General features: G+C 49.7%; 2 protein-coding genes across 2 annotated transcripts in view; one reads left to right on the forward strand and one right to left on the reverse strand.

The window, feature by feature from the left end:
• Positions 1 to 2,897: 2,897 nt before the first annotated feature.
• Positions 2,898 to 4,707, reverse strand: DOLK (dolichol kinase). Its single transcript, XM_001517921.6, has one exon. The coding sequence runs from the start codon at positions 4,633 to 4,635 to the stop codon at positions 3,061 to 3,063; it is 1,575 nt and encodes a 524-aa protein (XP_001517971.3). The 5' UTR covers positions 4,636 to 4,707; the 3' UTR covers positions 2,898 to 3,060.
• Positions 4,708 to 4,798: 91 nt separating this feature from the next.
• NUP188 (nucleoporin 188) overlaps positions 4,799 to 25,994 on the forward strand; it is a 43,606-nt gene continuing 22,410 nt past the window's right edge. The window contains exons 1-13 of the mRNA XM_029063061.2: positions 4,799 to 4,854; positions 12,821 to 12,875; positions 14,213 to 14,286; positions 15,275 to 15,359; positions 16,291 to 16,371; positions 16,802 to 16,846; positions 17,672 to 17,764; positions 17,905 to 18,024; positions 19,467 to 19,678; positions 20,314 to 20,428; positions 22,128 to 22,328; positions 23,384 to 23,473; positions 25,102 to 25,167. Coding sequence (XP_028918894.1) covers positions 4,799 to 4,854; positions 12,821 to 12,875; positions 14,213 to 14,286; positions 15,275 to 15,359; positions 16,291 to 16,371; positions 16,802 to 16,846; positions 17,672 to 17,764; positions 17,905 to 18,024; positions 19,467 to 19,678; positions 20,314 to 20,428; positions 22,128 to 22,328; positions 23,384 to 23,473; positions 25,102 to 25,167 — 1,293 coding nt within the window. The remainder of the gene's footprint in view (positions 4,855 to 12,820; positions 12,876 to 14,212; positions 14,287 to 15,274; positions 15,360 to 16,290; positions 16,372 to 16,801; positions 16,847 to 17,671; positions 17,765 to 17,904; positions 18,025 to 19,466; positions 19,679 to 20,313; positions 20,429 to 22,127; positions 22,329 to 23,383; positions 23,474 to 25,101; positions 25,168 to 25,994) is intronic.

Raw genomic sequence — 25,994 nt, forward strand, 5'->3', positions numbered from 1 at the left:
TCAGAATAATAATGATAATAATAATGTTGGTATTTGTTAAGCGCTTACTATGTGCCGAGCACTGTTCTAAGCGCTGGGGTAGATACAGGGGAACCAGGTTGTCCCACGTGGGGCTCACAGTCTTAATCCCCATTTTACAGATGAGGGAACTGAGGCACAGAGAAGTTAAGTGACTTGCCCACAGTCACACAGCCGACAAGTGGCAGAGCTGGGATTCGAACTCATGAGCCCTGACTCCAAAGCCCATGCTCTTTCCACTGAGCCACGCTGCTTCTCCAGAAGGTTATGGGTTCTAATCCGGCTACACCACTTGCCTGTTGTGTGACTTCGGACAAGTCACTTAACTTCTCTGTGCCTCAGTTACCTCATCTGTAAAATGGGGAATGAGACTTTGAGCCCCACAAGGGACAGGAAGTGCGTCCAATCGGTTTGCTTGTATCCACCCCAGTGCTTAGTACAGTGCCTGGCACATAGTAAGCTCTTTACAAATACCATAACTATTATATTTATTTTATTATAATTGACCCTCACGCTTGGTATGAAACCAGGCAATGACGCAGGGAAATGGAGCAGATATTTTGTTGTGCCTGAGGCTTTATGAAAGCTACTCGTGACTCACAGGGATATGCCAGGGGCAAAAATAAGGTAGATGCAACTTTTGCAGTATCCATCGAGCCCAAATCTCTGCCTGTCCTGGTTCTGCTTACGTGGCATCACTGGCCTGAGCCTCAGTTTCCTCTTTTCCAAAGTGAGCCTACTTCAAATCATGGACTTGCCTTGGAAAAGCCCTTTAGACCCACACAGCAGGCCTGTTTCCTGCTCATTGTAAGTGTTCTCTGGGGGGTCAGTACTGAGCCTTTAATTAGTCTAGAAAAATGAACTTTGAGCTACCAGGACGTTCCCTAATAATATTCCCCAACGGTTTTCCAACTCGGAAGCTGCCAGAAGCAATGACTTCTTCCTCCTCCTCTCGTTGCCGCCCCCCCCCCCCCCCCCCACCACCCCCAGCCCCACAGGGTCATAGGTTACTTCTAGAGAAGCAGCGTGGCTCAGTGGAAAGAGCACGGGCTTTGGAGTCAGAGGTGGTGGGTTTGAATCCCAGCTCGGCCACTTGTCAGCTGTGTGACTTTGGGCAAGTCACTTCACTTCTCGGTGCCTGTTACCTCATCTGTAAAATGGGGATGAAGACTGTGAGCCCCATGTGGGACAACCTGATTCCCTTGTGTCTACCCCAGCGCTTAGAACAGTGCTTGGCACATAGTAAGCACTTAACAAATACCAACATTTTTTTCTCTTCCTGCAACCCCTGAGCTGGTGGGTGGCGGGAGACCCCCACAATACTACTGTCTACATTGAAAGACTAAGGTCCCAGTCCTCCCTGGCCCAAGCAGACCCGCCCTGAACCAAGCCGCAGGGTGGACTCTAAGTGGAGGTGACCACCTGTGTGCTGTAGTCCTTGAGGGCTGTTGGTCCCAGGTGACCCTTAGGATTTGCATGCTGGCATCATTCTCCATTAGAAGCCACAGGGACATTGCTTGCCAGAAGTCATGTTCCCCTCTGACTTGAAAACTCTCGGAACGGAAGAGGTGTGGGCCACCCCTCAGTGACCTGCCTTTCTTCAGCCCTCAGTAGGGGGCTGGGTCTGGGAGACTAAAAGCCACGGACCCTGTGGGATGGAGCCCAAGCTTAGTCCTTACCTACCCGGGGTTCCCTTCTGGCTGGTAGCTCTCCCTGACTTTGGGGGAACCGCTTCTTCCGCCCAGCAGGGTCCTCTGCCAGGTCCTGGAGGGAAAGCGGCCTGAGCAGTCCCAAACTGCAGCTCCTAAGAGGCTAAGGGAGCAGACTCCAGAGTCCACAGGGAGGGCCAGAGCCCCACTATCACCCTGCCCCTCTGTCCATCTGGGGCCGGCACCCCTATTTTCTCGTCCCTCCCACCTTTGCCAGTTCCTCGAAGCCTGTCATCCAACCTGACCCATTCTGTCCCCCCAAGTGGAGTCCAGTCAGCCCTACCAGCTTGGCTCAGTCTGGACACCATGACCATTTGGAGAAATTAAAGCAAGAAAATGAGAAACTCAACTTCTGTTCCATGTTCATTTCTAATCCCACCCCACTTAATCTTCCAAGAGATAGCTTCAGAGAGTAAACCCTAGCAGTACGACTAGGGGACTTTTCATTGATCTTACTGCTCATCCTCCCCCAGGGTTTCCTAGGCAGCAAGATGAAATAAATTAGTCACGAGGTGGACAGCTTTCAACTCACGCCACAGAGGAGTAGTAGGGACTCCTGTCTGCAAGACTCGAGTGGGGTTGACCACGATACACCCTGATTCCCTCTCTGGACCATCTCCCCTGTTTCAATGATCTATTCGGGGGAGGGCACTAACAGAAAGCCCGTGAGAAGCAGAACTGTCACCGGAAGCCCACAGCTGTAAGCTGCTCCAAGGAATCAGAGATGACAATTCGTTTGGCAGGGCCCAGTGAAAAGAACACGGGCCCGGGAGTCAGAGGACCCGGGTGCGAACCTGGCGCTGCCAATCGACTGATGTGTGTCCTGGCGAGCCACTTAACTTTTCTGTGCCTCAGTGTCTTCACCTGTAGAATGGGGATTCAATCCCCCCTTCTCCCTCCTATCTAGACTGTGAGTCCCACGTGGAACAGGGACCGGGCCCGACCTGATCAACCTGTATCTTCCCCAGCTCTCAAACTAGCGCCTGACACACAGTAAGCGCTTAAATAATGATGAAAAAAAAAATTCAGTCGATTTGATCAGCGGTATTTATTGAGCACTATGTGCGGAGCGCTGCGCCAAGCGCCTGGAAGAGCACAATACAACAGAATTAGCAGGCACATTCCCTGCCCAAACAAGAGGAAAGAAAAAAAAAAGGGTTAAGCCAGGAAAAGCTTTAAATCCTTTTTTTTTTTTTAATTTAAATTCAATGTAGTGCTAGAGCTATTTTCGCCTTCTGCCACAAGGCTGCTGAGGGAATGCAAACGGCTCATGGCCGTGAACGGTCCATCTGTTCCCTCTCTGTTTCCCCTCCCTCCCGTCCCCGCCGGTCACCTAAACCATCAGCAGTATCTGGAGGTAGAGAGGTAAGAGGAGATTGTCGATCTGGGAGGTGTAGGCTTCCAGCAAGGAGACCCCAGCGATGGAGCCCAGAATCCAGGCGTAGCCGGAGTCGAGCTCCACCCCGCTGTCAAAGATGAGGATCAGAGCCACGGCGATGATCTGCGCGAAGATGGACGTCATCGTCCCCTCGAAGGTCTTCTTGGTCCCCGGCCAGCGGATCTCCCCCACGGTACTCCCGAAGACGGAGGCGACGGTGTCGCCCACCCCCACGGCCAGGACGCCGGAATACGGGACCAGGGCCGCGGCCCCGACCAGGCGGCAGGGCCTGGGGAAGAGCCACACGGGGAAGGACAGTCCCAGCAGCAGGTAAATGTGAGTCAGGATGAGGGGGCCGCTGTCTCGCTCGTCCAGGAAGAGGGAGAGCAGGCTCCGCAGGGTCTGGCCCAGGGGCTTGATGCGGAAGAAGCGCACGTACTCCAGGAAGACGAGGGCGGCCAGGCAGAGCACGGCCGCGACGTAGAGCAGCGGCCGGTCGAGGACGAGGCCCGGGACGTAGGTGGCCACCACGAGGCAGTGGAAGTATTTGCGGGTGACGGTGGAGGCCCGGTACTTCTTGGACTCGGCCGACGACCTCTTGGAGTTCTGCAGCCACACCAGGCCGCAGGCCGCGGCGGCCAGCAGCGCCCAGTAGGCCAGGAGGCGGATCCGCGTCGGCGTCCGGAGCAGGAACTCGACCAGCCAGAGCAGCGGGTTGCGGCGCAGCAGGTGGCCGAGCCACGGCAGGACGACGCCCAAGACCAGGGCGCCCGTCGTCAGGTGAAAGAAGAGGGAGGCGGTCCAGGTGGCGGAGTCCACGAAGACGAAGAGGGCGCTGAGGACCACGCCCAGGAGGACCAGCCCCGCCACGGACACCAGGAGGAAGAAGTCGACGGGGTCCCCTCGGGGGACGGCGAGCGAGCGTCTGACGAGCTGGTCGAGGACGAAGCTGACGGCCCCGAGGACCAGCAGGGCCTCGCCGGGGGTGAAGCAGCGGGGCAGCAGGTAGAGCAGGATCATGTTGAGGTAGACGAAGATGAGCAGCACCTCCAGGACCTCGATGACCTCGGCCACGGCCAGGGAGCGCTTGAGGACGTAGACGATGACGCCGCCGGCCGAGGCGGCCACGACGCACGTGTTGGCGGGGACCGGGCGGGAGATGCCCAGGGCCAGGACGGAGAGGAAGAGGGCCACCGCCATGCCCGTGGCCGCCACCACGACGCCCAGTCGCTCCAGGTGCTCGTGGCCCTCCAGCCGGCACCGCTCCTTCATCGCCACCCCCAGCAGGGGCATGACCATGGAGGCGGGCAGCAGGCCGCTGTTGGCCGTCGTGCGGAACTGGAAGACGGCGCTCCCGGCCCGCAGCAGCCGGTCCCACTTGTACTGCACGTAGAAGGCCTGCACCGCCAGCGCCACGGCGCACCACGAGTAGCGGTCCCACACCGCGGCGTGGACGCACAGCACCACGCCGAACACCACGGCCGCCTCGGCCAGCACCGCCGCCCCGCCGCCTCCGGGGGGCCCCGTCATGGCGGAACGACCCGCCTCGGGCCCCCTCAGGCCATCTTGGAGGCCGCCTCCGTCCCACGTGACCCCGAGGCCAACGGGCGGCCCGGCCACGCCCCCTCCCGGGGCACGTGACGCGCGCGGGGCGGGGCGCGCGCGCGGTCACGTGGGCAGCGGGGGCGGGAAGATGGCGGCGGCGGCGGCGGCGGCGGCGGCGGGCGGAGGCCGAGGGCTCTGCGTGAGGTACCGTTTGGCGCCGGGCCTGAGGGCGGCCACGGGGATGGCGGCGGCGGCGGCGGCGGCGGGAAGGACCGGCCCCTCCACCGGGGGTGCGGGGGACGGGGACGAAGCCAGGGGCCGCGCTCGTCTTCACACACGGGCCGAGGCGGGACCCTCCCCGAAGGCGCCCTCCTCGACATTCATTCACTCACGCACATCCCCTCGACATTCACTCACTCACTCACCCCCTCGCCATTCATTCTTTCACTCACTCACTCACCCCCTCGCCATTCATTCACTCACTCACTCACTCATCCCCTCCCCATTCATTCACTCACTCACTCATCCCCTCGCCATTCATTCATTCACTCACTCATCCCCTCGCCATTCATTCATTCACTCACTCACTCATCCCCTTGACATTCATTCTTTTACTCACTCACCCCCCCCCCCCCCGTCATTCACTCACTCACTCATCCCCTCACCATTCATTCACTCACTCATCCCCTCGCCATTCATTCATTCACTCACTCACCCCCTCGCCATTCATTCACTCACTCACTCATCCCCTCCCCATTCATTCACTCACTCACTCATCCCCTCGCCATTCATTCACTCACTCATCCCCTCGCCATTCATTCATTCACTCACTCACTCATCCCCTTGACATTCATTCTTTTACTCACTCACCCCCCCCCGGCATTCACTCACTCACTCATCCCCTCACCATTCATTCACTCACTCATCCCCTCGCCATTCATTCATTCATTCACTCATCCCCTCGCCATTCATTCACTCATTCACTCATCCCCTTGCCATTCATTCTTTCACTCACTCACCCCCCCCGGTCATTCACTCACTCACCCATCCCCTCGCCATTCATTCATTCACTCACTCACCCATCCCCTCACCATTCATTCATTCATTCACTCACCCACCCATCCCCTCGCCATTCATTCATTCACTACTCATCCCCTTGCCATTCATTCACTCACTCACTCATCCCCTCGCCATTCACTCACTAACTCACTCATCCCCTTGCCATTCATTCATTCACTCACCCCCTCGTCATTCATTTACTCACTCATCCCCTCGCCATTCATTCACTCACTCACCCCCTCGCCATTCATTCACTCAGTCACTCATCCCCTCGCCATTCATTCATTCACTCACTCACCCCCTTGTCATTCATTCACTCACTCATCCCCTCGCCATTCATTCACTCACTCATTCACTCATCCCCCCCTCTTAATAATAATAGGTAATCATGTGGGTGTTTGTTAAGCGCTTGCTATGTGCAGAGCACTGTTCTAAGCGCTGGGGGAGAGACAGGGGACTCAGGTGGTCCCACGTGAGGCTCCCAGGCTTCATCCCCTTTTTACAGGTGAGGGAACTGAGGCCCAGAGAATAATAATGTTGGTGTTTGTTAAGCGCTTACTCTGTGCAGAGCACTGTTCTAAGCGCTGGGGGAGAGACGGGGGACTCAGGTGGTCCCAAGGCAGGCTCACAGTCTTCATCCCCATTTTACAGATGAGGGGACTGAGGCACAGAGAATAATAATAATAATGTCGGTATTTGTTAAGCGCTTAGTATGTGGAGAGCACTGTCCTAAGCGCTGGGGGAGATGCAGGGCACTCAGGTGGTGCCACGTAGGGCTCACCGTCTTCATCCCCATTTTACAGATGAGGCACAGAGAATAATAATAATAATAATGTTGGTATTTGTTAAGCGCCTACTATGTGGAGAGCACTGTCCTAAGCGCTGGGGGAGATGCAGGGGACTCAGGTGGTCCCACGTGGGGTTCACAGTCTTCATCCCCATTTTACAGATGAGGGAACTGAAGCACAGAGAAGTGACTTGCCCACAGTCACCCAGCTGACAAGTGGCAGAGCTGGGATTCGAACCCATGACCTCTGACTCCCAAGCCCGGGCTCTTTCCACTGAGCCATGCTGCTTCCCATATAATAATAATAATGGTATTTGTTAAGCGCTTCCTATGTGCAGAGGACTGTTCTAAGCACTGGGGACAAGGTAATCGGCTTGTCCCACGTGGGGCTCACGGTCTTCATTCCCATTCTACAGATGAGGGAACTGAGGCTCAGAGAAGTGAAGCGGCTCGCCCAAGGTCGCACAGCAGACAAGGAGCAGAGTCAAGAATAATGATGGTGCTTGTTAAGCACTTGCTCTGTGCCAAGCGCTGTTCTAAGCACTGGGGGAGGGATACAAGGTGATGAGGTTGGCACATAATGAGTTCTAATCCCGGGCTCCGCCACCTCTCAGTGGCGTGACCGTGGGCAAGTCACTTCACTTTTCGGGGGCCTCAGTGATCTCATCTGGAAAATGGGGACGAAGACTGTGAGCCCCATGTGGGACAGCCTTGTAACACCCCCAGCGCTTAGAACGGTGCTTTGCACATAGTAAGCACTTAACAAATACCGACATTATTATTATTCACTCAATCGTATGTATTGAGCGCTTATTGAGTGCTTACGGGGGAAAAGAGCACTGTGGAAGCAGTGTGGCTCAGTGGCAAGGGCCCGGGCTGGGGAGACAGAGGTCGTGGGTTCTAATCCCGGGCTCCGCCACCTCTCAACTGCGTGACTGTGGGCAAGTCACTTCACTTTTCGGGGCCTCAGTGACCTCATCTGGAAAATGGGGATGGAGGCCGTGAACCTCACGTGGGACAACCTGATGACCCTGTTTCTCCCCCAGCACTTAGAACGATGCTCGGCACATAGTAAGCGCCTAACAAATACCAACGTTATTATTATTATTCGTTCAGTCAGTCGTGTTTATTGAACGCTTAGGGGGTGCAGAGCACTGAGGAAGCAATGTGGCTCAGTGGCAAGAGCCCGGCCTGGGGAGTCAGAGGTTGTGAGTTTTAATCCTGGCTCCGCCGCTTGTCAGCTGGGTGACTTTGGGTAAGTCACCTCACTATTCTGGGCCTCAGTGACCTCATCTGGAAAGTGGGGATGAAGACTGTAAGCCCCACATGGGTCAACCTGATCACCTCCTATTCCCCCCCCCAGCGCTTAGAACAGTGCTTTGCACATAGTAAGCGCTCAACAAATACCGTCATTATTATTATTATTATTCTTACTAAACGTTTGGGAGAGTACAATTCGGCAGCTGATAGAGACAGTCCCTCAGAGAAACAGTGTGGTGTAGTGGAAAGAGCCTGGGCTTGGGAGTCAGAGGTCATGGGTTCTAATCCCGGCTCTGCCATTTGCTGTGTGACCTTGGGCAAGTCACTTAACTTCTTTGTGCCTCTGACCTCATCTGTAAAAATGGGGATTAAAAAATGTGAGCCCCACATGGGACAATTTGATTACCCTGTATCTACCCCAGCACTTAGAACAGTGCTCAGCACATAGTAAGCGCTTAAGAAATACCATTATTATTATTATTACCCAACAACGGGCTCCCCAGTGCTTAGAACAGCGCCTACTGAGCCCTTCACCAATACCACAGTTATTATTCCCTCACAAGCCCCTCGGGTCTCGAGACCCCTATGGACAACACTCTTCCCCGACACCTCGCCCTCACCCCACTGCCGAGATTCATTCAGTCTTATTTATTAAGCGTTTACTGTGCGCAGAGCACTGTATTAAGCGCTGGGGAAAGTACAATAGGGACAGTCCCTGCCCACCAAGAGCTCATACACTGGAGGAGCCTTGTCTTCCCTCCCTCCATCCCGAGTTCCTCCATCAATTAATGGTATTTATTGAGCGTTTACTGGGGGTAGAGTGCTGTATTAAGCGCCTGAGAGGGTACAGTATAGCAGAATTGGGAGACACGTGCCCTGCCCACAACGAGTTCACGGGCAGAGCTTTTCCAATCTCCCTCCTGAATTTCCCTCCTTGGAGAATGGGCATCTTTCCCCATCTCTGCCCCCCTCCGCGGGGGGACGAGTGTCCCGTCCTCCTTGTCAGAGGACCCCCAGTTTTTCTGAGGTGACGTGACCCCACAGTCCCACCCCTCTCTGCCCCCCAGAGCACCCCCCAGTCCCTGATCCATACTGGGATCTGGCCCCTTTGCTGATGCCCATGCGTTCTGCTCCTTTTTACTTGGGCTGAAAGTCCAGCTACTGTTTGGGTCTCCTCCTCCGGCCCCATCATCTAGCAGCAACCTTCCCGCCCGCGTCATGCCCACGAACATCCCAGCCGGGTACCGAGGGTCTGACTGGTAACCTCCCTTTAGCCAACTCTGCCAGTTTATATAGCAGTTAGGTTCCTGGCGGCTTGTGGCCACCGTCTCCAGCTCCTGTTTATTGGTGCCCCCCAGAAACACGCCCGCTTCTGTTTTGCCTTTGAAGCTGCTCTCGCTTCTGGCAGGTCGAGGCACGCGCTGTTCTCTTGGAAGCCGAGGGAGGGACAGCGCAGCTCAGTGCGGCCAAAAGAGGCAGTCCATAATTCGGTCCTATTTATTGAGCGCTTACTGTGTGCATAGCACTGTACTAAGTGCTTGGGAGAGTACACTATAACAATACACACATTCCCTGCCCACGGCAAGCTTATGGTCTCGAGGAGGAGGCGGGCATTGATATAAATAAATAAATTACAGATATGTATGGAAGTGCTGTGGGGCTGGGAGCGGGGAAGAACAAAGAGTGCAAGTCAGGGAAATGCAGAAGGGAGTGGGGGAAGAGGAAAGCGGGGGGCTTAGGGAAGGCCTCTTGGAGGAGACGGCCTTCGGTAAGGCTTTGAAGGTGGGGAGAGTCATTGTCCGTCGGAGAAGAGGAGGGAGGGCGTTCCAGGCCAGAGGCAGGACGTGGGCAAGAGATCGGTGGGCGTCGAGATAGACTAGCAATAGAGGAACGAAATATGCAGTTTTTATTAGAGTCGGGGAATAGCAAGGTGAGGTAGGAGGGGTCAAGCCGGAGAGAGGGCTCGTTAACCTAAGGGAGCCTACTAATCTCAACCACAGAAGCCCGATAATAATAATGTTGGTATTTGTTAAGCGCTTACTATATGCAGAGCACTGTTTTAAGCACTGGGGGGGGGATACAGGGGAATCCGGTTGTCCCACTTGAGGCTCACAGTCTTCATCCCCATTTTCCAGATGAGGTCACTGAGGCCCAGAGAAGTGAAATGACTTGCCCACAGTCACCCAGCTGACAAGCGGCAGATCCGGGATTCGAACCCATGACCTCTGTCTCCCAAGCCCGGGCTCTTTCCACTGAGCCACGATGAACTGGTCGTAGAATTACCTTTAGTTTCTGTTAGAGACCTTAGCTTTCAAGGTTGGCGGGATGGCAGCTTCTTTCTCCAAGTGACCAGAGCCCAGGACTCTGAGTCCGGAGGCCTGAGGGTTTTATTCCTAAAACGATCACTCTACCACCCAGGGGTGACGTGAAAATGATTGAGGTGTCCAGTGGGGGCCTCTGACGGAAAGCTTCCGAAGATGTAAAGGTGAGATGAAGCCATGCAAAAGCAAGGCGGCTCTAAAACCAAGTCAGAACATCTCTTGGTGAGGTGATCCAAGGGTTGGCCGTGATGCCTTCTTTGTATTTCTGCTGGTATGTTTTTGGAAAGCTGAGTGATGCCTCTGTGCTAAACAAAAATAAAACTGCTGCTTAGAAGTCTTCTGGAGCCAAACTGAAATCTCAGTTCATTCAAGGGGTGCCTCGCCGCCTCCGTGGAGCCAAAGGTTGTGTGAGCAGCAGGCAGCTTTTATTTATTGTCTTGGTGGAAAGTATTCACTGTGATCAGAAAAGCAGCCTGGCCTAGTAGAAAGAGCACGGGTCTGGGAGTCAAAGGACTTGGATTCTAATCCCGGCTCTGCCATGTCTGCTCTGTGACCTGGGGCTAGTCACTTAACTTCTCTGTGCCTCCGTTTCCTCATCTGTACAGTGGGGATGAAGACTGAGCCCCATGTGGGACAGGGACCATGTCCAACCTGATTATCTTGTATCTACTCCAATACTTAGAACAGTGTGTAACACATAGTAAGCACTTAACAAATACTATTATTATTATTATTATCAGAGGGACCATTTTCTAAGACTGTAACTGAGACTCTGCCCCAATTTTGCGCCCCCGTACAGAATTGTAGAAACCTAATTGGCCCCTTCTTCTTCAAGGAATCTAAACTGTTCTTAAGATGTCAGATTGGTATCTCCAGGGAAAAGTGATTCTGTAACCTGCCTCAGCAACCTATTTTAATTCAGCTGTGGAATGTTAAATTGTCTCTTGAACTGGGCAGCATGCATTGTGTAGAGCTGGGTTCTTTTCGTAGTTTTGCCTTGATGGACGGTGTGAATTGGGGCATCACTAATCCTCTGAAATTAGTGCCTCAGTTTCCCTGGGTTTATAATGGGCATAGTAATAATCAACTAATACAGTGGTATTTATTGAGTGCTTCCTGCATGCAACCACTGTACTAAATGCTTGAACACTCTCCCAGTACCCACCTTCTATTTATGAGAATAAATGAGGTAAAGTCTGTGATTCACCTGTTTGTTGAATAGAGACACTAAGTGAACACAAGTTGAGAAGATCACAATATAAGCAGTACTAACAAAGCCTTTGGACCTAATAGTTTCAGGGGTTTTCCCAAGGCAAACCAGACACGTAATCATCAATTAATATTTATTAAACTCCCACAAAAGCCCTCATTGAGTTGTTTCCAAATGTTTGGTGCTATCAATTAATTATATATATATATATATACACGTGTGCAGAGCACTGTACTAAATGCTTGAGAGAGTACATCACAACAATATGACACATTTCCTGCCCCTGTCAAGCTTACAGTCTAGAGGGGGAGACAGACGTTAATATAAATAAATTGCAGATATGTTCATCAGTGCTCTGGGGCCGAAGGGGGTGTATAAAGGGAGCAGGGCGACACAGAAGCGAGTGGGAAAAGAAGAAATGAGGGCTCAGTCAGGGAAGGCCTCTTGGAGAAGATGCGCCTTCAGTGAGGCTTTGAAGGTGGGGAGGGTAATGTCTGTCCGATATGAGGAGGAAGGGCATTCCAGGCCAGAGGCAGGATGAAGACAAGTGGTGGGCCGTGAGATAGAAGAAATTGAGGTCCAGTGAGTAAGTTGGCATTAGAAGAGCGAAGTATGCGGGCTGGGTTGTAGAGAAGTGAGGTGAGGTAGGTGCTGTACTCAAAAGCAGAATAAACAAAAGATGTGGGCTTGGTTTTTGAGGGATTTATGTTCAAACGAAGTATTAAACTTGTGTCTTTAAAGTATTGAGATTTTCACAACCTTTGTTAGAAAATTTTCTGAGTCTCCCATCTTTCACAACTTAAAAGTTACTGCAGACGTGTTAGAAATTCCCTTTAGGGATCTGGATCTAATCATTAGATATTTGATTGCTTTTGAGCATTTAATACTTGTCCCACCCTCAATGCCACAGCACTTAAATTATTTATCTTTTATGTTATGTATTTTTGTATGAACGCCGCTCTTCCCCTCTAGACTGTAAATCTGTCGTGGGCAGGGAGCTTGTCTGCCAAATCTGTTGTATTAGACTCTCCCCAGTGTGTAGTACAGTGCTCTGCACAGAGTTCTCAATAAATATCAGTGATGATGTTGATGGATTCCTTGTTCTTGGTGGTAGACCTGCTGGTCATTTTTTTTTTATATATAGTATTCGTAAAGTGCTCATATGTGCCAGGCACTGTACTAAACATTGGGGTAGATACAAACTAATCAGGTCGAACACAGTCCCTGTCCCACATGGAGCTCACAGTTCATTCAGTAGTATTTATTGAGTGCTTACTATGTGCAGAGCACTGTACTAAGCGCTTGAATTCTTAATCCCCATTTTTCAGATGAGGTAACTGAGGCACAGAGAAGTTAGGTGCTTTCCCAAGGTTACACAGCAGATAAGCGGTGGAGCCAGTATTAGAAAACAGGTCCTTCCGACTCCTAGGCCCCATCCACTAGGCTACGCTGCTTCTCTAAACTGAGCTTAAGATGATGTCAATTACCATGAATGAAAAGTATAAGATAACTTACTGGATTTCTCCTCTCTAGGAGTAGCAGAGAACTGTGGACAATTCTACTTGGAAGATCAGCTTTAAGGGAACTGGTAAGTTTGTGGTTTCACTAGGTTCTGTGGGTGATAATTATATAAAAAGCCGTCTGATACAGAGTGAGAGTGGAAGAGAATTACAGTCCTTTTGTGTTACAGGATCTCTTCCTTCACCCCGCTAAGTAATCTTCTAGACATCTCCCACTCCACCCCCTACCCACCCAAATCACAAACACTTTTTTCTGGTATTTTTCGCTCCTCGTGTTTCTGTACTCCAGTCTTTTTATGCTGGTCGAGGTGACTTAGAGAAGTCACAAGTAGTTTAATCTGCTTCCTCAATCATCATCATCAATGGTATTAACTGAGCACTTTAAGCACATAGGACTGCATAATACAATGGAGTTAATAAAAATGATCCCTGCCCACAGCTAGCCTACAGTGGAGAGGAGGAGACTGATATAAATTATTATAGTATATAAAGATATGCACTTTAATTGCTGTGGGGTTGAGGGCAGGGTGAATATCACCCTGATGATGATGATGTTGGTATTTGTTAAGCGCTTACTTAAAACTCACCTCCTCCAAGAGGCCTTCCCAGACTGAGCTCCTCTTCTCCCTCTACTCCCTCTACCACCCCCCCTTCACCTCTCCGCAGCTTAACCCTCTTTTCCCCCTATTTCCCTCTGTTCCTCCCCCCTTCCCTCCCATCCCCTCAGCACTGTACTCGTCCGCTCAACTGTATATATTTTCATTACCTTATTTATTTTGTTAATGAAATGTACATCGCCTCGATTCTATTTAGTTGCCATTGTTTTTACGAGATGTTCTTCCCCTCAACTCTGTTTATTGCCATCGTTCTTGTCTGTCCGTCTCCCCCGATTAGACTGTAAGCCCGTCAAACGGCAGGGACCGTCTCTATCTGTTGCCGACTTGTTCATTCCAAGCGCTTAGTACAGTGCTCTGCACATAGTAAGCGCTCAATAAATACTATTGAATGAATATGTGCAGAGCACTGTTCTAAGCGCTGGGGTAGACACAGGGGAATCAGGTTGTCCCACGTGGGGCTCACAGTCTTCATCCCTGTTTTACAGATGAGGTAACTGAGGCACAGAGAAGTGAAGCAACTTGCCCACAGTCACACAGCTGGCAAGTGGCAGAGCCGGGATTTGAGCTCATGACCTCTGACTCCAAAGCCCGGATTCTTTCCACTGAGCCACGCTGCTTCTCAAATGCTCAAAGGGCATTCCTTAGCCTAAGGAATAGCCCCAGAAATTGGGAAGCTAAGTGCAATTCTTTTCCTCTTCATCCTATTCCTCTTTTCCAAGCTTAGGTCAAGCAACCGACACCTCCGTTGGAGACTTGAAATTGTCATTTTGCCTTGTTTTCTCTTCCAGAATCAGATTGAGGCAGAATTGAATAAACACTGGCAGCGGCTGCTCGAAGGGCTTTCCTACTACAAACCTCCCAGGTAGAGAATTGACCCTCTGTTTGGAGCCATGGCAACATTTGGTTGTGCCGTTGGCCCGATCCGTAGAGTCCCATGAAGCGTCCAACATTGGGGTCACATGAGTCCCTGTGCTGTGCTGGACTGTACGGGTCAGAGAGGACTCAGGATGGCAGGCGGGAGGAAGCACGAAGTTTAGATTCAAAAGCAGACCCATCGGTTCATCACTCAATCAGTGATATTTATTGAATGCTTATCAGTGTGCCAGAGCAGTCAGTTAGTCGTATTTATTGAGCACTTACTGTGTGCAGAGGAGAGTATAACAATAAACAGATAGATTCCCTGCCTATGACTTCATTATAGCCTAGGGAGGGAGGCAGACATTAATTGAAATAAATCAATTATAGGTATGTTCATAAGTGCTATGGGGCTAGGTGGGGGTTGTGTAAAGGGGGCAAGACAAGGTGATGCAGAGCAGATTGGGAGAAGAGGAAAGGAGGGCTTTAGTCAGGGAAGGCTTCTTGGAGGAGCCATGCCTTCAATAGGGCTTTGAAGAAAGAGGAACTAAACTTGAGGGAGTATACTACAATAAAGTGGTGAAACAGAATCCCTGCCCACAAGGAGGTTGTATATAAGTAGGAGCTACTTAAATACCCATGTGATCAAATGCCAAATTACTCAGGGACACTGTGAAGTCCCTCTCCCTGGAGCTCTTCAAGAAAAGCTGAGATGTCCATTTGTCGTAGATGATGGGAGTAATTTACTTGCCTAGAGGCAGTGAGCTGGGCCCTAGGAACACTCTAATTTTCAGCTGATTTTCTCTTATTCTCACCTTTTGCTGAAAGAGAGAAGGAGCCGGGACAGCGTGTATTTGACAGCTTGAGTTTTCCACACTGTGTACATAGTGCAGGAAGATTTATGGGAAAATGATGCCAGAGTTTTGCTGTAAACCCAGAAGTGCCCTCAACTCTGAGAGGCATGGAAAAAGTAAATCTTTTTGTTCTTTCTATAGTTCAAGTTCAGAAGAAAAAGTGAAAGCTAATAAAGACGTTGCCCCCCCACTGAAGGAACTGGGCTTGAGGATCAGCAAGTTTTTGGTAAGTAAAAATCAGCGGCAATCCAATTCATGCCCCTCAGCAGGAAGTGTGGCCAAGAGGGGCCTAGCGCCAAATGTGCTTATCATTTATGGTTTATTTGGTTTTTTTTTCTTCCAATGATTCCTGTGAAGTGCTTACTATGTCTCAGGCACTGTTCTAAGCACAGGGGAAGATACAAGATAATCAGGCTGCATACAGTTGGCGTCCCACAAAGGGCTTACAGTCTTAATCTTCATTTTACTGAAGGGAGGCACAGAGAAGTGAAGTGACTTACTCAAGGTCACACAGCAGACAGGCGGCGGAGCTGGGATTAGAACCCAGGTCCTGCATCTCCCAGACCCGTGCTGTATCCACTAGGCCATGCTGCTTCTCTTTTGTTTGAAAACTGGGTGAAGGGTTGGTTCCTAACTGCAGTCTCTCCCTTGTACTCTCTTGCTTTTCCCTGTCTTGGTGGTAAAATTTTGGGGTTAACCTTTCTTTAATATACTGTATTTTTAGAACTGGTAAGTTTGTAGATACGTATGTGTCTTATTTTCATGAACATTCTGAAGCATGAATCATTTTTTTAAAAAATCAGCTTAATCATTTTAATCTTGCTTTTCACCCTGTCTGTGTATATGGCAAAGTTGAAGTGTTCCTGACAGGAACAGATTGGGAAAGGTTTGGTTTCATTATTCCCCCTCTTCTTGTAGCTGAAGTGGAAGGAACTCGTTAGTCTGTGTTTACTCTTCAGAACGGCCAAGCAATGTAATTTTCTTGGCGTCCCAAAATATCTTTTGCCGTTTGATCTATTTATTTTTTAAAAGTTGGAATCTTGTTCATTACTTAGCCTCTGTTTATTCCAAAGGGAGGGCCTCTGGACAAGTTAATGAAGTGCCTGGCTGATGTGGTTATTTCTGTCTCTTGTTGCCTCCCACTCTCCTTGGTCCAGGGACTGGATGAAGAGCAGAGTGTACAGTTGCTCCAGTGTTTTCTTCAAGAGGATTACAGGGGCACTCGGGATTCACTGAAGGTGAGCAGTTTGTGTTCAAGTCCCACCTCTTTCCCTTCCCTCTGGCTCATCGGGGGGGACCCCCCCCCCAGTGTAGTTTGGGGGTTTGGCAGTATTTGCTACTCCAGAGAGGACAGCAGATCACCCTGTGGCATTGCCCGCTGTCAGCTGCTGCCTTGTGGCCTCGCCTGCTGCTAAGCCGGAGAAAATATCGCCAGATTGGGTACTGGGATTGCCCAGAGCGGAGCTGGGCGGAGGGAAGGCTGACAAGATGGGGGAAAGCCCAGTCACCTGTAGGAGAGGGAGGCTGGTGGATGGTCACTGATCACAGGTCTAAAGTCACCGGTCTTAGCAAGGGAGATGATGCCCTGAATGTCTGGCCCGGCTTCCGGTGTTCCATGCTGGCCGCTACTAAGTCGTGTTCTTTTCTTCTCGCATAATTTCCTTCCAGACGGTCCTCCAAGATGAGAGGCAAAGCCAGGCTCTGATCCTGAAGGTCAGTAATGGTTTCCCGGTTTCTTTCTCGGTGATAAAATTAGCTGGCGTATGCTTTAGCTTGTCCTCTGGGAGAGTTCCGACGGCCAGTCGCTTCTGGGCTTTTTACTTGCTGCTGGGGAAGAAACTGTAGCCAGTTTATTACCTCTTCCTGGCAATGAGGGAATGTTATGCACTGTTGTGTAGTGAGCATTTTTTTTCTTTTGCCCATTGATGTGATAATTTTTTTGCCCTAGGACTGAGACTGCAGAGAGAGTTTTTTGGTTCCTTTGCTCTCTCCATTGCCCTAGCAACAGTCCCCTTGCCCTGGCCCTCCCCAGCTTTCTTTCAGGCTGGGGGCTGGCCAATTCCATACTTGATGGAGAATTTCTCTTTAACAGAATGACCATGAACTGTGAAATAGGTCCTCTTCTGATACCATTAAAAAAAGTAATTCGCAGGAATTTCTTTTGTGTTGCTCAGGGTTTCCAGTGATCCTCTGTGGTTCAGGTCATGTATCTACCTACAGTGGGATAGCACTTTATTTTTTTCCTCAGAGCACTGCCAGTTTAGTAGTAGCTCTCAAAAAGAGAATTAAGCACAATGTCAGATAGAAAAATGCTCATGAGTAAATAGTATGACCTGCCCACTCGCTGTGCGATTTGTGCCCAGACTCTTGGTTTATGACTTTTTCAGATTTCTGTCCCCTGCTTGGTTTCTTTTAGTTTGAGCCCAGTTTCTTTCAGAGCTGGAGCCTCTAGCCCCGAACTCCCTTGCTATACCCTATTTTCCTGGAACAAATGACACCTACATGTGGGAGCAATAGTGAGGCTTCTGGTGTTTTCAGATTGCAGATTATTATTATGAGGAAAGGACCTGTATTCTGCGCTGTGTCCTGCATCTACTCACATACTTCCAGGATGAGAGGCACCCTTACAGAGTAAGTTCTGTCTTCTCTCTGTCTCCTCGCACTACATCACGTTCTCCGCAGACACAGGGATTCGCTGCACGTGAGTGGGTTGGTACTTTCGTCTTGCACGCCTATCAGTGTACGTGTAAACTGCCGTTTTACCTTTGAAGGTGGAGTACTCAGAGTGTGTTGATAAGCTGGAGAAGGAACTGGTTTTAAAATACCGACAGCAGTTTGAAGAGCTGTACAGAACCGAAGCGCCAACGTGGGAGACCCATGGAAATCTCATGGTATGTGGCTGTTTTGTCCTGGTCCAGCTTGTAGGAGAGTCAGTCAGTCAATCAGTCGTATTTACTGAGTGCTTACTGTGTGTAGAGCACTGTCGTAAGTGCTCGGGAGAGTACCCCAGAACAGAATTGGTAGAGATTCCCGTAAATTACGGATATGTACATAAATCCCGTGGGGATTGAGGGAGGGGGGAATAAAGAGTGCAGATCCAAGTGTCAGGGTGATGCAGAAGGGAGTGGGAGAAGAGGAATTGAGGACTTAGTTGGGGAAAGCCTCTTGAAGGAGATGTGTCTTCACTAAGGCTTGGAAGGTGGGGAAAGTGATCGTCTGACAGATATGAAGCCCTTTTGCCCCCAGAGCAATGAAGTTTTGCATTACCTTGGTGACTTCTATAGCTCTTCTCCAAAGACCTCGAGATACTGTGAGGTTCGCAGCCCATGAATTTCATGCTTCCAGCCAGGAGGTGGCTGGATGGAAAAAAAGACCCAATTTCCACTGAATCTGAGAGGATATCGTGTTTTCTTGAGATCTTAATTGCTGCTTGGGCATAGATATCTGCGCCTCAATTCCCTCGTGTCGAAAATCGGGATTCCATACCTGTTTTCCCTCCTATTTTGACTGTGAGTCCCATGTGGGACTTGATTATCTTGTACTACCCCAGCACTTAGTACAGTGCTTGGAACATAGTAAGCACTTACCAAATACCACAGTTAATCATTACTGTTATTACTATTATCATCACTGTCAACATCGGCATTATTTTCATTATTATCAGTCACCAGGTTAGCCATTTGTCCCTTCTCCCTGGCCTCATTCACCCAAATTATTTTTGGGTAGCCTAAAAGGACCCCTTAGTGATAACTGTTGGGACCCACAATCTCTTCTTCTTCAGTGCCATTTCCTAGTTGAGGTCGTGGCTTTCTCCTTTAGCTTTTATTGTAATCTTAAAAGTCTCAGCGTACTGTCTAGGATAGCCTTTGCTTTCAGACCGCAAAGGTTCTGGACCGCAAAAGTTATCAAGTGTGGCAGAGGACTCTCTTATGGAGAATCAGTGTGGCCTAGTGGATAGAGTACAGGCCTAGGAGGCAGAAGGACCTGAATTCTAATCCTGGTTCTGTCACTTGTCTGCTATGTGACCTGGGGCAAGTCACTTCCCTTCTCTGGGCCTCAGTTACATCATCTGTAAAATGGGGGTTAAGACCGTGAGCCCTACGTGGGACAGGGACTGGGTCCAACCCGATTATCTTCTATCTACCCCAGTGCTGTGTACAGAGCCTGGCATATAGTAAGCACTTAAATACCATAGTTATTATTATTATCATCATCATTATAAGTTACAGAGAGGAAAGGAACAGACTAAATCATCTTTCGAGGCTCTCTTCTTGATTTCAGTTTTTTTGTTGTTGTTGTTTTTCGTTCTGTGAACTTGTGTGTATGCACACAGACGGAACGCCAGGTGTCCCGCTGGTTTGTCCAGTGCCTGCGCGAGCAGTCGATGCTCCTGGAAATCATCTTTCTTTACTACGCCTACTTTGAGATGATGCCCGCTGACCTTCTGGTGTTAACCAAGATGTTTAAAGAGCAAGGATTTGGCTGCAGGCAGACCAACAGGCACCTGGTAGATGAGAGCATGGACCCTTTTGTGGAACGGATTGGGTAAGCCCTCCCATCAGATAGCGCGGGCGGAGAGAAGAGATGGGAGGGGAGGTAATTATAGCATTGTGCTTCTTAGCCGACAACAACGGTGGTCTCCTGAGTGTCCCCTCTTCTTGAGAAGCAGTGTGGCCTAGTGGAAAGAGCACGGCCTTGGAGTCAGAGGATCTGGTTTCAATCCCTTCTCTGCCATTTGTCTGCTCTTTGACCTCGGGTAGTCACTCACTTCTGTGTGCCTGGAAAATGGAGATTAAGACTGTGAGTCCTGTGTGGGACAGGGACTGTGTCCAACACGATTATCTTGAATCTACCCCAGTGCTCAGTACGTGCCTGGCACATCATAGGTACTTAACAAATGCCATTAAAAAAAATCTGGGAGGTCAGAGTACTTAGGCATGATCTGAAATGAGGGGGAAAATATAGTTTCCATTTTACTAACAGGGTAACAAACTCGAAAAGTGTGTTTTAGATCATGGAGCAGTTTAGAGATGAAGCGTTTGCCTCCCTCTAGATCACATTTTAGCTCAACTGTTAACTTATGGGTTTTCTCCTAATACTTTTCCAAATCCTGCCCTTTTCTGCACCTCCAACCAGAACACACGGTTTAATTATCTAACATTGAATTTTCTTTTCTCCAGCTACTTCAGCGCTCTGATCCTGGTGGAGGGCATGGATATAGATTCCTTACACAAGTGCGCTTTGGATGATAGAATGGAGCTTCATCAATTTGCCCAGGATGGGCTCATCTGTCAGGTAGTGTCATCAGTAGTTTGTTTGGAGCGCTATGTGTAATTCCCTGAAAGGCCTAGGGAATTACACTGAAGCATACCATTGGGTCTCTGACTTTGAGGGGCCTGCAGGGTAATAGGGGCCCCATAAGCAAAATAAGCAGAACAGAACAGTTAGCAAAGAGACCACAAGTGTTGCTTTAAAATGACAAAAATCTCAAATCTGTACGTAAAGTGCAGCATTGGTCCCGGGGTGAATGCAGGGTTGGTCTGAAAAGGTTTCCTAGAGGAGATGGGACTGTAGAATAGGGTCTTTGGGAGAGAGTGAATGCAGTTTGAAGAAGTAGTCTAGTGGAAAGAGCACAGACCTGGGAGTCAGAGGACGTGGGTTTTAATCCCGGCTCTGCCAATTGCTTGCTGTGTCACCTTGGGCAAATCGTAACTACTCTGTGCCTCAGTTTTCTCAACTGTAAAATGGGGATTAAATACATGTTCTCCCTCTTCAACTGTGAGCCCCATGTGGGACTGGGACTGAGTCCAATCCGATTATCCTTTGTCTACCCCAGAGCTTAGAACAGTGTTTGCCACATAGAAAGTGCTTAACAAATGCCGTAAAAAAAAAAAAAAAAGAAGCGGAGGGGATTGGCTGGAGCAATGAATAGGTGGTGGTGGGAGAGTCAGATGCAGGAGATATTGGGAGATTTGTGTGGGAAGAGCAGAGAACAGGCTGGAATGTAAAGGAAAAGGGGAAAGATAGTTGGCAAGGGAGTTGGCTGATGGGAGGAAGCTTAAAGCCAGTGATTTGGCTAGTCATTCAGTCGGTTGTATTTAGTGAGTGTGTAGTATGCACGGAGCACCGTGTGCTCGAGAGAGTAGAATTGAGTAAGAGACGTGGTCGCTGCCCTCGGGGAGCTTATGATCTAACAGAGTGCTGTTGATACCCTGATGTGTCTGCGATTAGAGGGAGGTTTAGGATGACCAGCAAGGAGCCTGTTCACCGAGGCTGGAGTAACTGCACTCTCCCTAAGAAACCAGCTTCTTTGACATCTGATTTAGGCAGTGACGTTTAATTGCAGCTTGGCCTAATGGAAAGAACGTGGGCCTGGGAGACAGAGGACTAGGGTTCTAGGCTTCGCCACTTACCTGCCCTGTGACCATAGGCAAGTGACTTCACTTCTCTGTGCCTCAGCTTCCTCATCGGCAAAATGGAGATTCAGGACCTGTTCTCCCTCCTACATGGGCAGTGAGCCCCACGTGGGACCTGATGATCTCATATCTACCACAGCACTTAGTACAGTTCTTGGAACATAGAAGGCACTTAACAAATAACCACAGTTGTTGTTGTTATTCTTATGATTGTTATCGGTAGTAATAGTAATTAAGAGTTAGCATGAAGGTTTATTTTGTGTTTAGGCTCGGCTGATGCCCCAGTGCTATGATAGATTCTGTATTTTAATCATAATAGTAATAATAATAGTAATGGTATTTGTTAAGCGCTTACAATGTGCCAAGCACTGTACTAAGCTCTGGGTTGGAAACAAGCAAATCGGGTTGGGCAAAGTCCCTGTCCCACAGTCTCGATCCCCATTTTCCAGATGAGGTGAGTGAGTCACAGAGAAGCGAAGTGATTTTCCCAAGGTCACACAGCAGACAGGTGGCAGAGCCGGGTAGTCTAGTCTGCTCCCACTCCACTGATGTAGGTGTGTGTCGTCTCTCACGATTAGGATATGGATCGTCTGATGTTGACCTTCGGGGACATATCCCATCAAGCCCCTGTGCTGTTGGCCTGGGCCCTGCTCCGCCACACCCTCAATCCCGAAGAGACAAGCAGCGCCATCAGGCGGATGGGCAGCACGGCCATTCAGCTCAATGTCTTCCAGTACCTCACCCGGCTCCTTCGGTCTCTGGCCAGCGGAGGGAATAACGTGAGTCTCTCCGCGGTCTCTGGGAGTGAGCATTGGGGAGTTCCGTTCCTCAGTCAAACGATCAATCCATCAATAAGGAGATTTATTGAGTTCTTACTGTGTGCAGCGCACTATACTAAATACTTGGAAGAGCATAGTACAACAGAGTGCGTAGGCAAGATCCCTGCCCCACAAGGAGCTTACAAGTCTAGGTGGGGAGATAGACATTAAAACCAGTTACAGGTAGGGAAAACAGATTGGCCGGTGATCCTGTATGTTGAATTTCCATCTGGCCTGGGTGTCGGCGGAAGGTTCTTGGGCTTAATCACTGCTCCTGTGTAGCGAGGTAAGAGAGCAGCCCCGAGGATCCTGTCTCTGGAGGTGGAGCTGAATCTGCCTTACCTGGGTAGAAAGGGAATTTGGGTCACTCGCCTTACTCGTCCCATTGGCCTTCCTTGCTGATACGGTGTCAGCAGAGCCAACTTCCCACTGGAAGTGAGGGAGCGAAAAGGGGACTGAGGTGTCTTTAAGGAAGAGTGAGGACTGGGAGGGGACGGGCTTCAGAGAACTGATAGATCCCACAGTCATTACCCTGGGCCTTTTGGGACCCTGATGGAAAACAGTCAGCCCTCTCCAGAGAGTGGGATGAGCAGGTCTGGAAGTCCAGCTCCCACAGCTGTGGTGGCCCTCATCCCCGTGGAGTGACCGGAGCAGCTTGGCTAGCCACAGCCGTCCCGTCAGCTAGGCAAGAGCCTCCAACCTCTCTTTGGACTGGGATGGGGTCCCCCCACCCTTCCCCACATAAATAGTGATTTATTTGAAAATGATCTCGCCTTGCAGTTGGACGAGGACTCATTATGGAATGTACTGTTGCCCACTTTTTCCTCATTCCCATTAATCAGACACTATAGCCAGTGGATGGGAAAGCTATAGGATCTCAGATTCTCTTCCTCCAAGATTCCAAGATGCTGAGTCGGGGGCGGGGATGCACGGGGCTCGTTATTCTCTAGTGTCATCAACGGACTACGGGAAGCAGCATAGCCACATTTATTATTATCGTTCTTTTTGTCTTACAGTGTACAAACAGCACTGCTTGTATGTGTGTCTATGGGCTGCTTTCTTTCGTTCTGACCTCTTTGGAGTTGCACACCTTGGGGAATCAGCAAGTAAGTATTAGAATTTAACACTGTGTATTTTGAGCGATGCCTATGGTAGAACCCGGGACACATCTAGGATCCGTGCCTTTGAGTGCTGTGCTACTTGGAAATCTCAGATAGACTTGGAAAACTTAATTTTGCATATCGTTGCTTTGAATGGAGGTCATCAAAAATGTTACCGAGAACTTGAGCGTTGGAGTAAGTGGGAAAAGTGATTTGGCGTTTGTGAACGGGATTGTCAGTTCAAAATCCAGATCAGATCTGTTAACTCTCTCGTATTATCGTAGAGAGATCAGGAATTTCTTGGGCTTTGAATACCCTGATCGTTGTCTGTCTCCAGAGGTTTAGAAGGCTGAAGAAGAAACCCTGTAGGGATTTGGAATTCTGATCCAGGAGGGCTGGGCAAAGCCCGCAGAATATCCCATCCCCTGGCTCTTTGGGAAGTTTCACTCAACCTGAGGTTCTCTCCATACATGTTGTGTGGTGAGCTTAGCATGTTAATAGTTGTCCTGGGAATTTCAGGTGGCCCATTTGCCTAGGATAGGAAGGTTCCTTTCAGTGGGTAAAAAGTTATGTGGTGGGTTGGTTAAAATGCTTTAACGAGCAACTTAAGTAGCAAATTGAGCATATTGCTTTTGCTTCCATTGTCAGCCCATTCTAATGTAGATGCTGCCCTCCCCCCCTCTGATTCCTAATCAGTCTCAATCGGTAAATAGTATTTAGTGAGCACCTCCTGTGTGCAGGGCATTGTACTCGGCGCTTGGAAGAGCACAAGAGAGTTTGTAAACACAATCCCTGCCTTTAAGGACCTTACGGTCTAGAGAGGAACAGACACCAAGATAAATTACAGGTAGGAGGAAGTATGAGAGTATGAAGGCAGTGCCCCAGAGGTTGAAAGTACTTACCTAATTGTGGAATGTAATTACTGAAATAGGAATTGTGAAATATCAGATAAGGGGAATAAAAATTAATCTGGAAAGCCTCCTGGAGGAAAAGGGAGCTTAGAAAGCCTTTGAAAATAGTTCATTTTAAGCTCGTTGTGGGCAGGGAATGTGTGTGTTATATTGTTACGTTATGCTCGCCCAAGTGTTTAGTACAGTGTTTTGGACACTGTAAGCACTCAATAAATACGGTCGGCTGACAAGCCTGGATGTCGGAGACCACCCAGAAACCTGCCAGGAATTCCGCTGAATCCATCTTTTGACCCCCAGGCAGGCTGGTGCCCGGTGAAAGCCCAAGCACAGTTGACGGAAGCAAGGACGGGGAGGGCATCTGTCATGTAACTGCCGTGCGTCTTTCCCCCCAACTAAGGAAGTCAGTTGCCAGGGAAGGGACGGAGCCTTGAAAAGGACTTGAAACTTCCCCGCGGAAAGTGATAAGGGGATCTTCAGAGTGCTGGCAACAATGAGAAGCAGGTGGTCCAGGGTTGTTGGTTAATGGTACAAGATTAGCAGAGGGACATGGAAGTGAGGGAGTTAAGCAGAAAGGGTGGTGTTGAGAGCGTCGAAGAGTCTGTTAGAGCTGAAATCATTTCAGATACTCTTGATCCTGAAGAGCCGTGGGGACTGGGAAGAAAGGCAGATTGGAGGGGAGTCCTGGGGAAATTAACCTTTTCTCCCACTTCTCTCCCTATAAAGGATGTTATTGACACAGCCTGCGAAGTTCTAGCAGACCCTTCTCTTCCAGAACTCTTCTGGGGAACGGTAAGTGTCCCCAGACACCCGTCACTCCTGGGGGATGGTGGGCTCCCTGGCTACTTTCCATTTTGCTATCTTGGTGCCCTGGACTTGCCCATATTCTCTCAGGCTGTCTTCCCACTAGAATTTCTGTGGTATGACTTGCCTGAAGGCTTTTTTGACAGTGACACTGTCTGGCCAATAACATGACAGCATGGGAATTGGTGGGATTGAAAGTTCAGTGTCTGAGAACCCAGACCAGTTCTTTGCCCATTGGAGACATACCATTTACCCTCGGCGGTTTTACATTTGGTCGGGCGATCAGCAGTGAGAATGAGGGGTTCTAGCCGTAAGAAAAGATGGCAGTCAGAGGGAGAGGACAGTGAGAGGAAGTGGTTCTCAGAGGTCTTAGCTAGTGTAAATAGGCCCTGGGCATCTTCTGACATGGGTACGCTCCAGTTAGCATGCTCTGTTAATTTGAGAAGCTTAATAAGGAAAAATAAAATTTCCGAAATCAGAGAACCTATTCAGTTTACCATGTTCGTTATCAATCAATTGATCATATTTATGGAGCACTCACTGTGTGCAGAGCACTGTATTAAGTGCGTGGAAGAGTACAGTGTAAACGGATGGTAGAGGTGTGCCCTGACCACAGTGAGCTTACGGTCTAGAGGAGGAGACAGGCATTGATATGAATAAATTATGGATAAGTACCTAAGTGCTGTGGGGCTGAGGGAGAGATGAGAAAGGGAGCAAGTCCAACTGCAGTAGGCTTTCTAGATGTGTCCTGAGGGGTTAAAATCGTATTTGGTTTTGCCCTGATTAGCTGTTTTGCGAAGCGTAACCCTTTCCTT

Source organism: Ornithorhynchus anatinus, chromosome 4 (assembly GCF_004115215.2).
Source record: "Ornithorhynchus anatinus isolate Pmale09 chromosome 4, mOrnAna1.pri.v4, whole genome shotgun sequence".
Lineage (NCBI taxonomy): Eukaryota > Metazoa > Chordata > Mammalia > Monotremata > Ornithorhynchidae > Ornithorhynchus > Ornithorhynchus anatinus.

Coding starts and splice junctions, on each gene's coding strand:
- DOLK (XM_001517921.6), bottom strand. CDS start 4,635: ATGACGGGGCCCCCCGGAGGCGGCGGGGCGGCGGTGCTGGCCGAGGCG.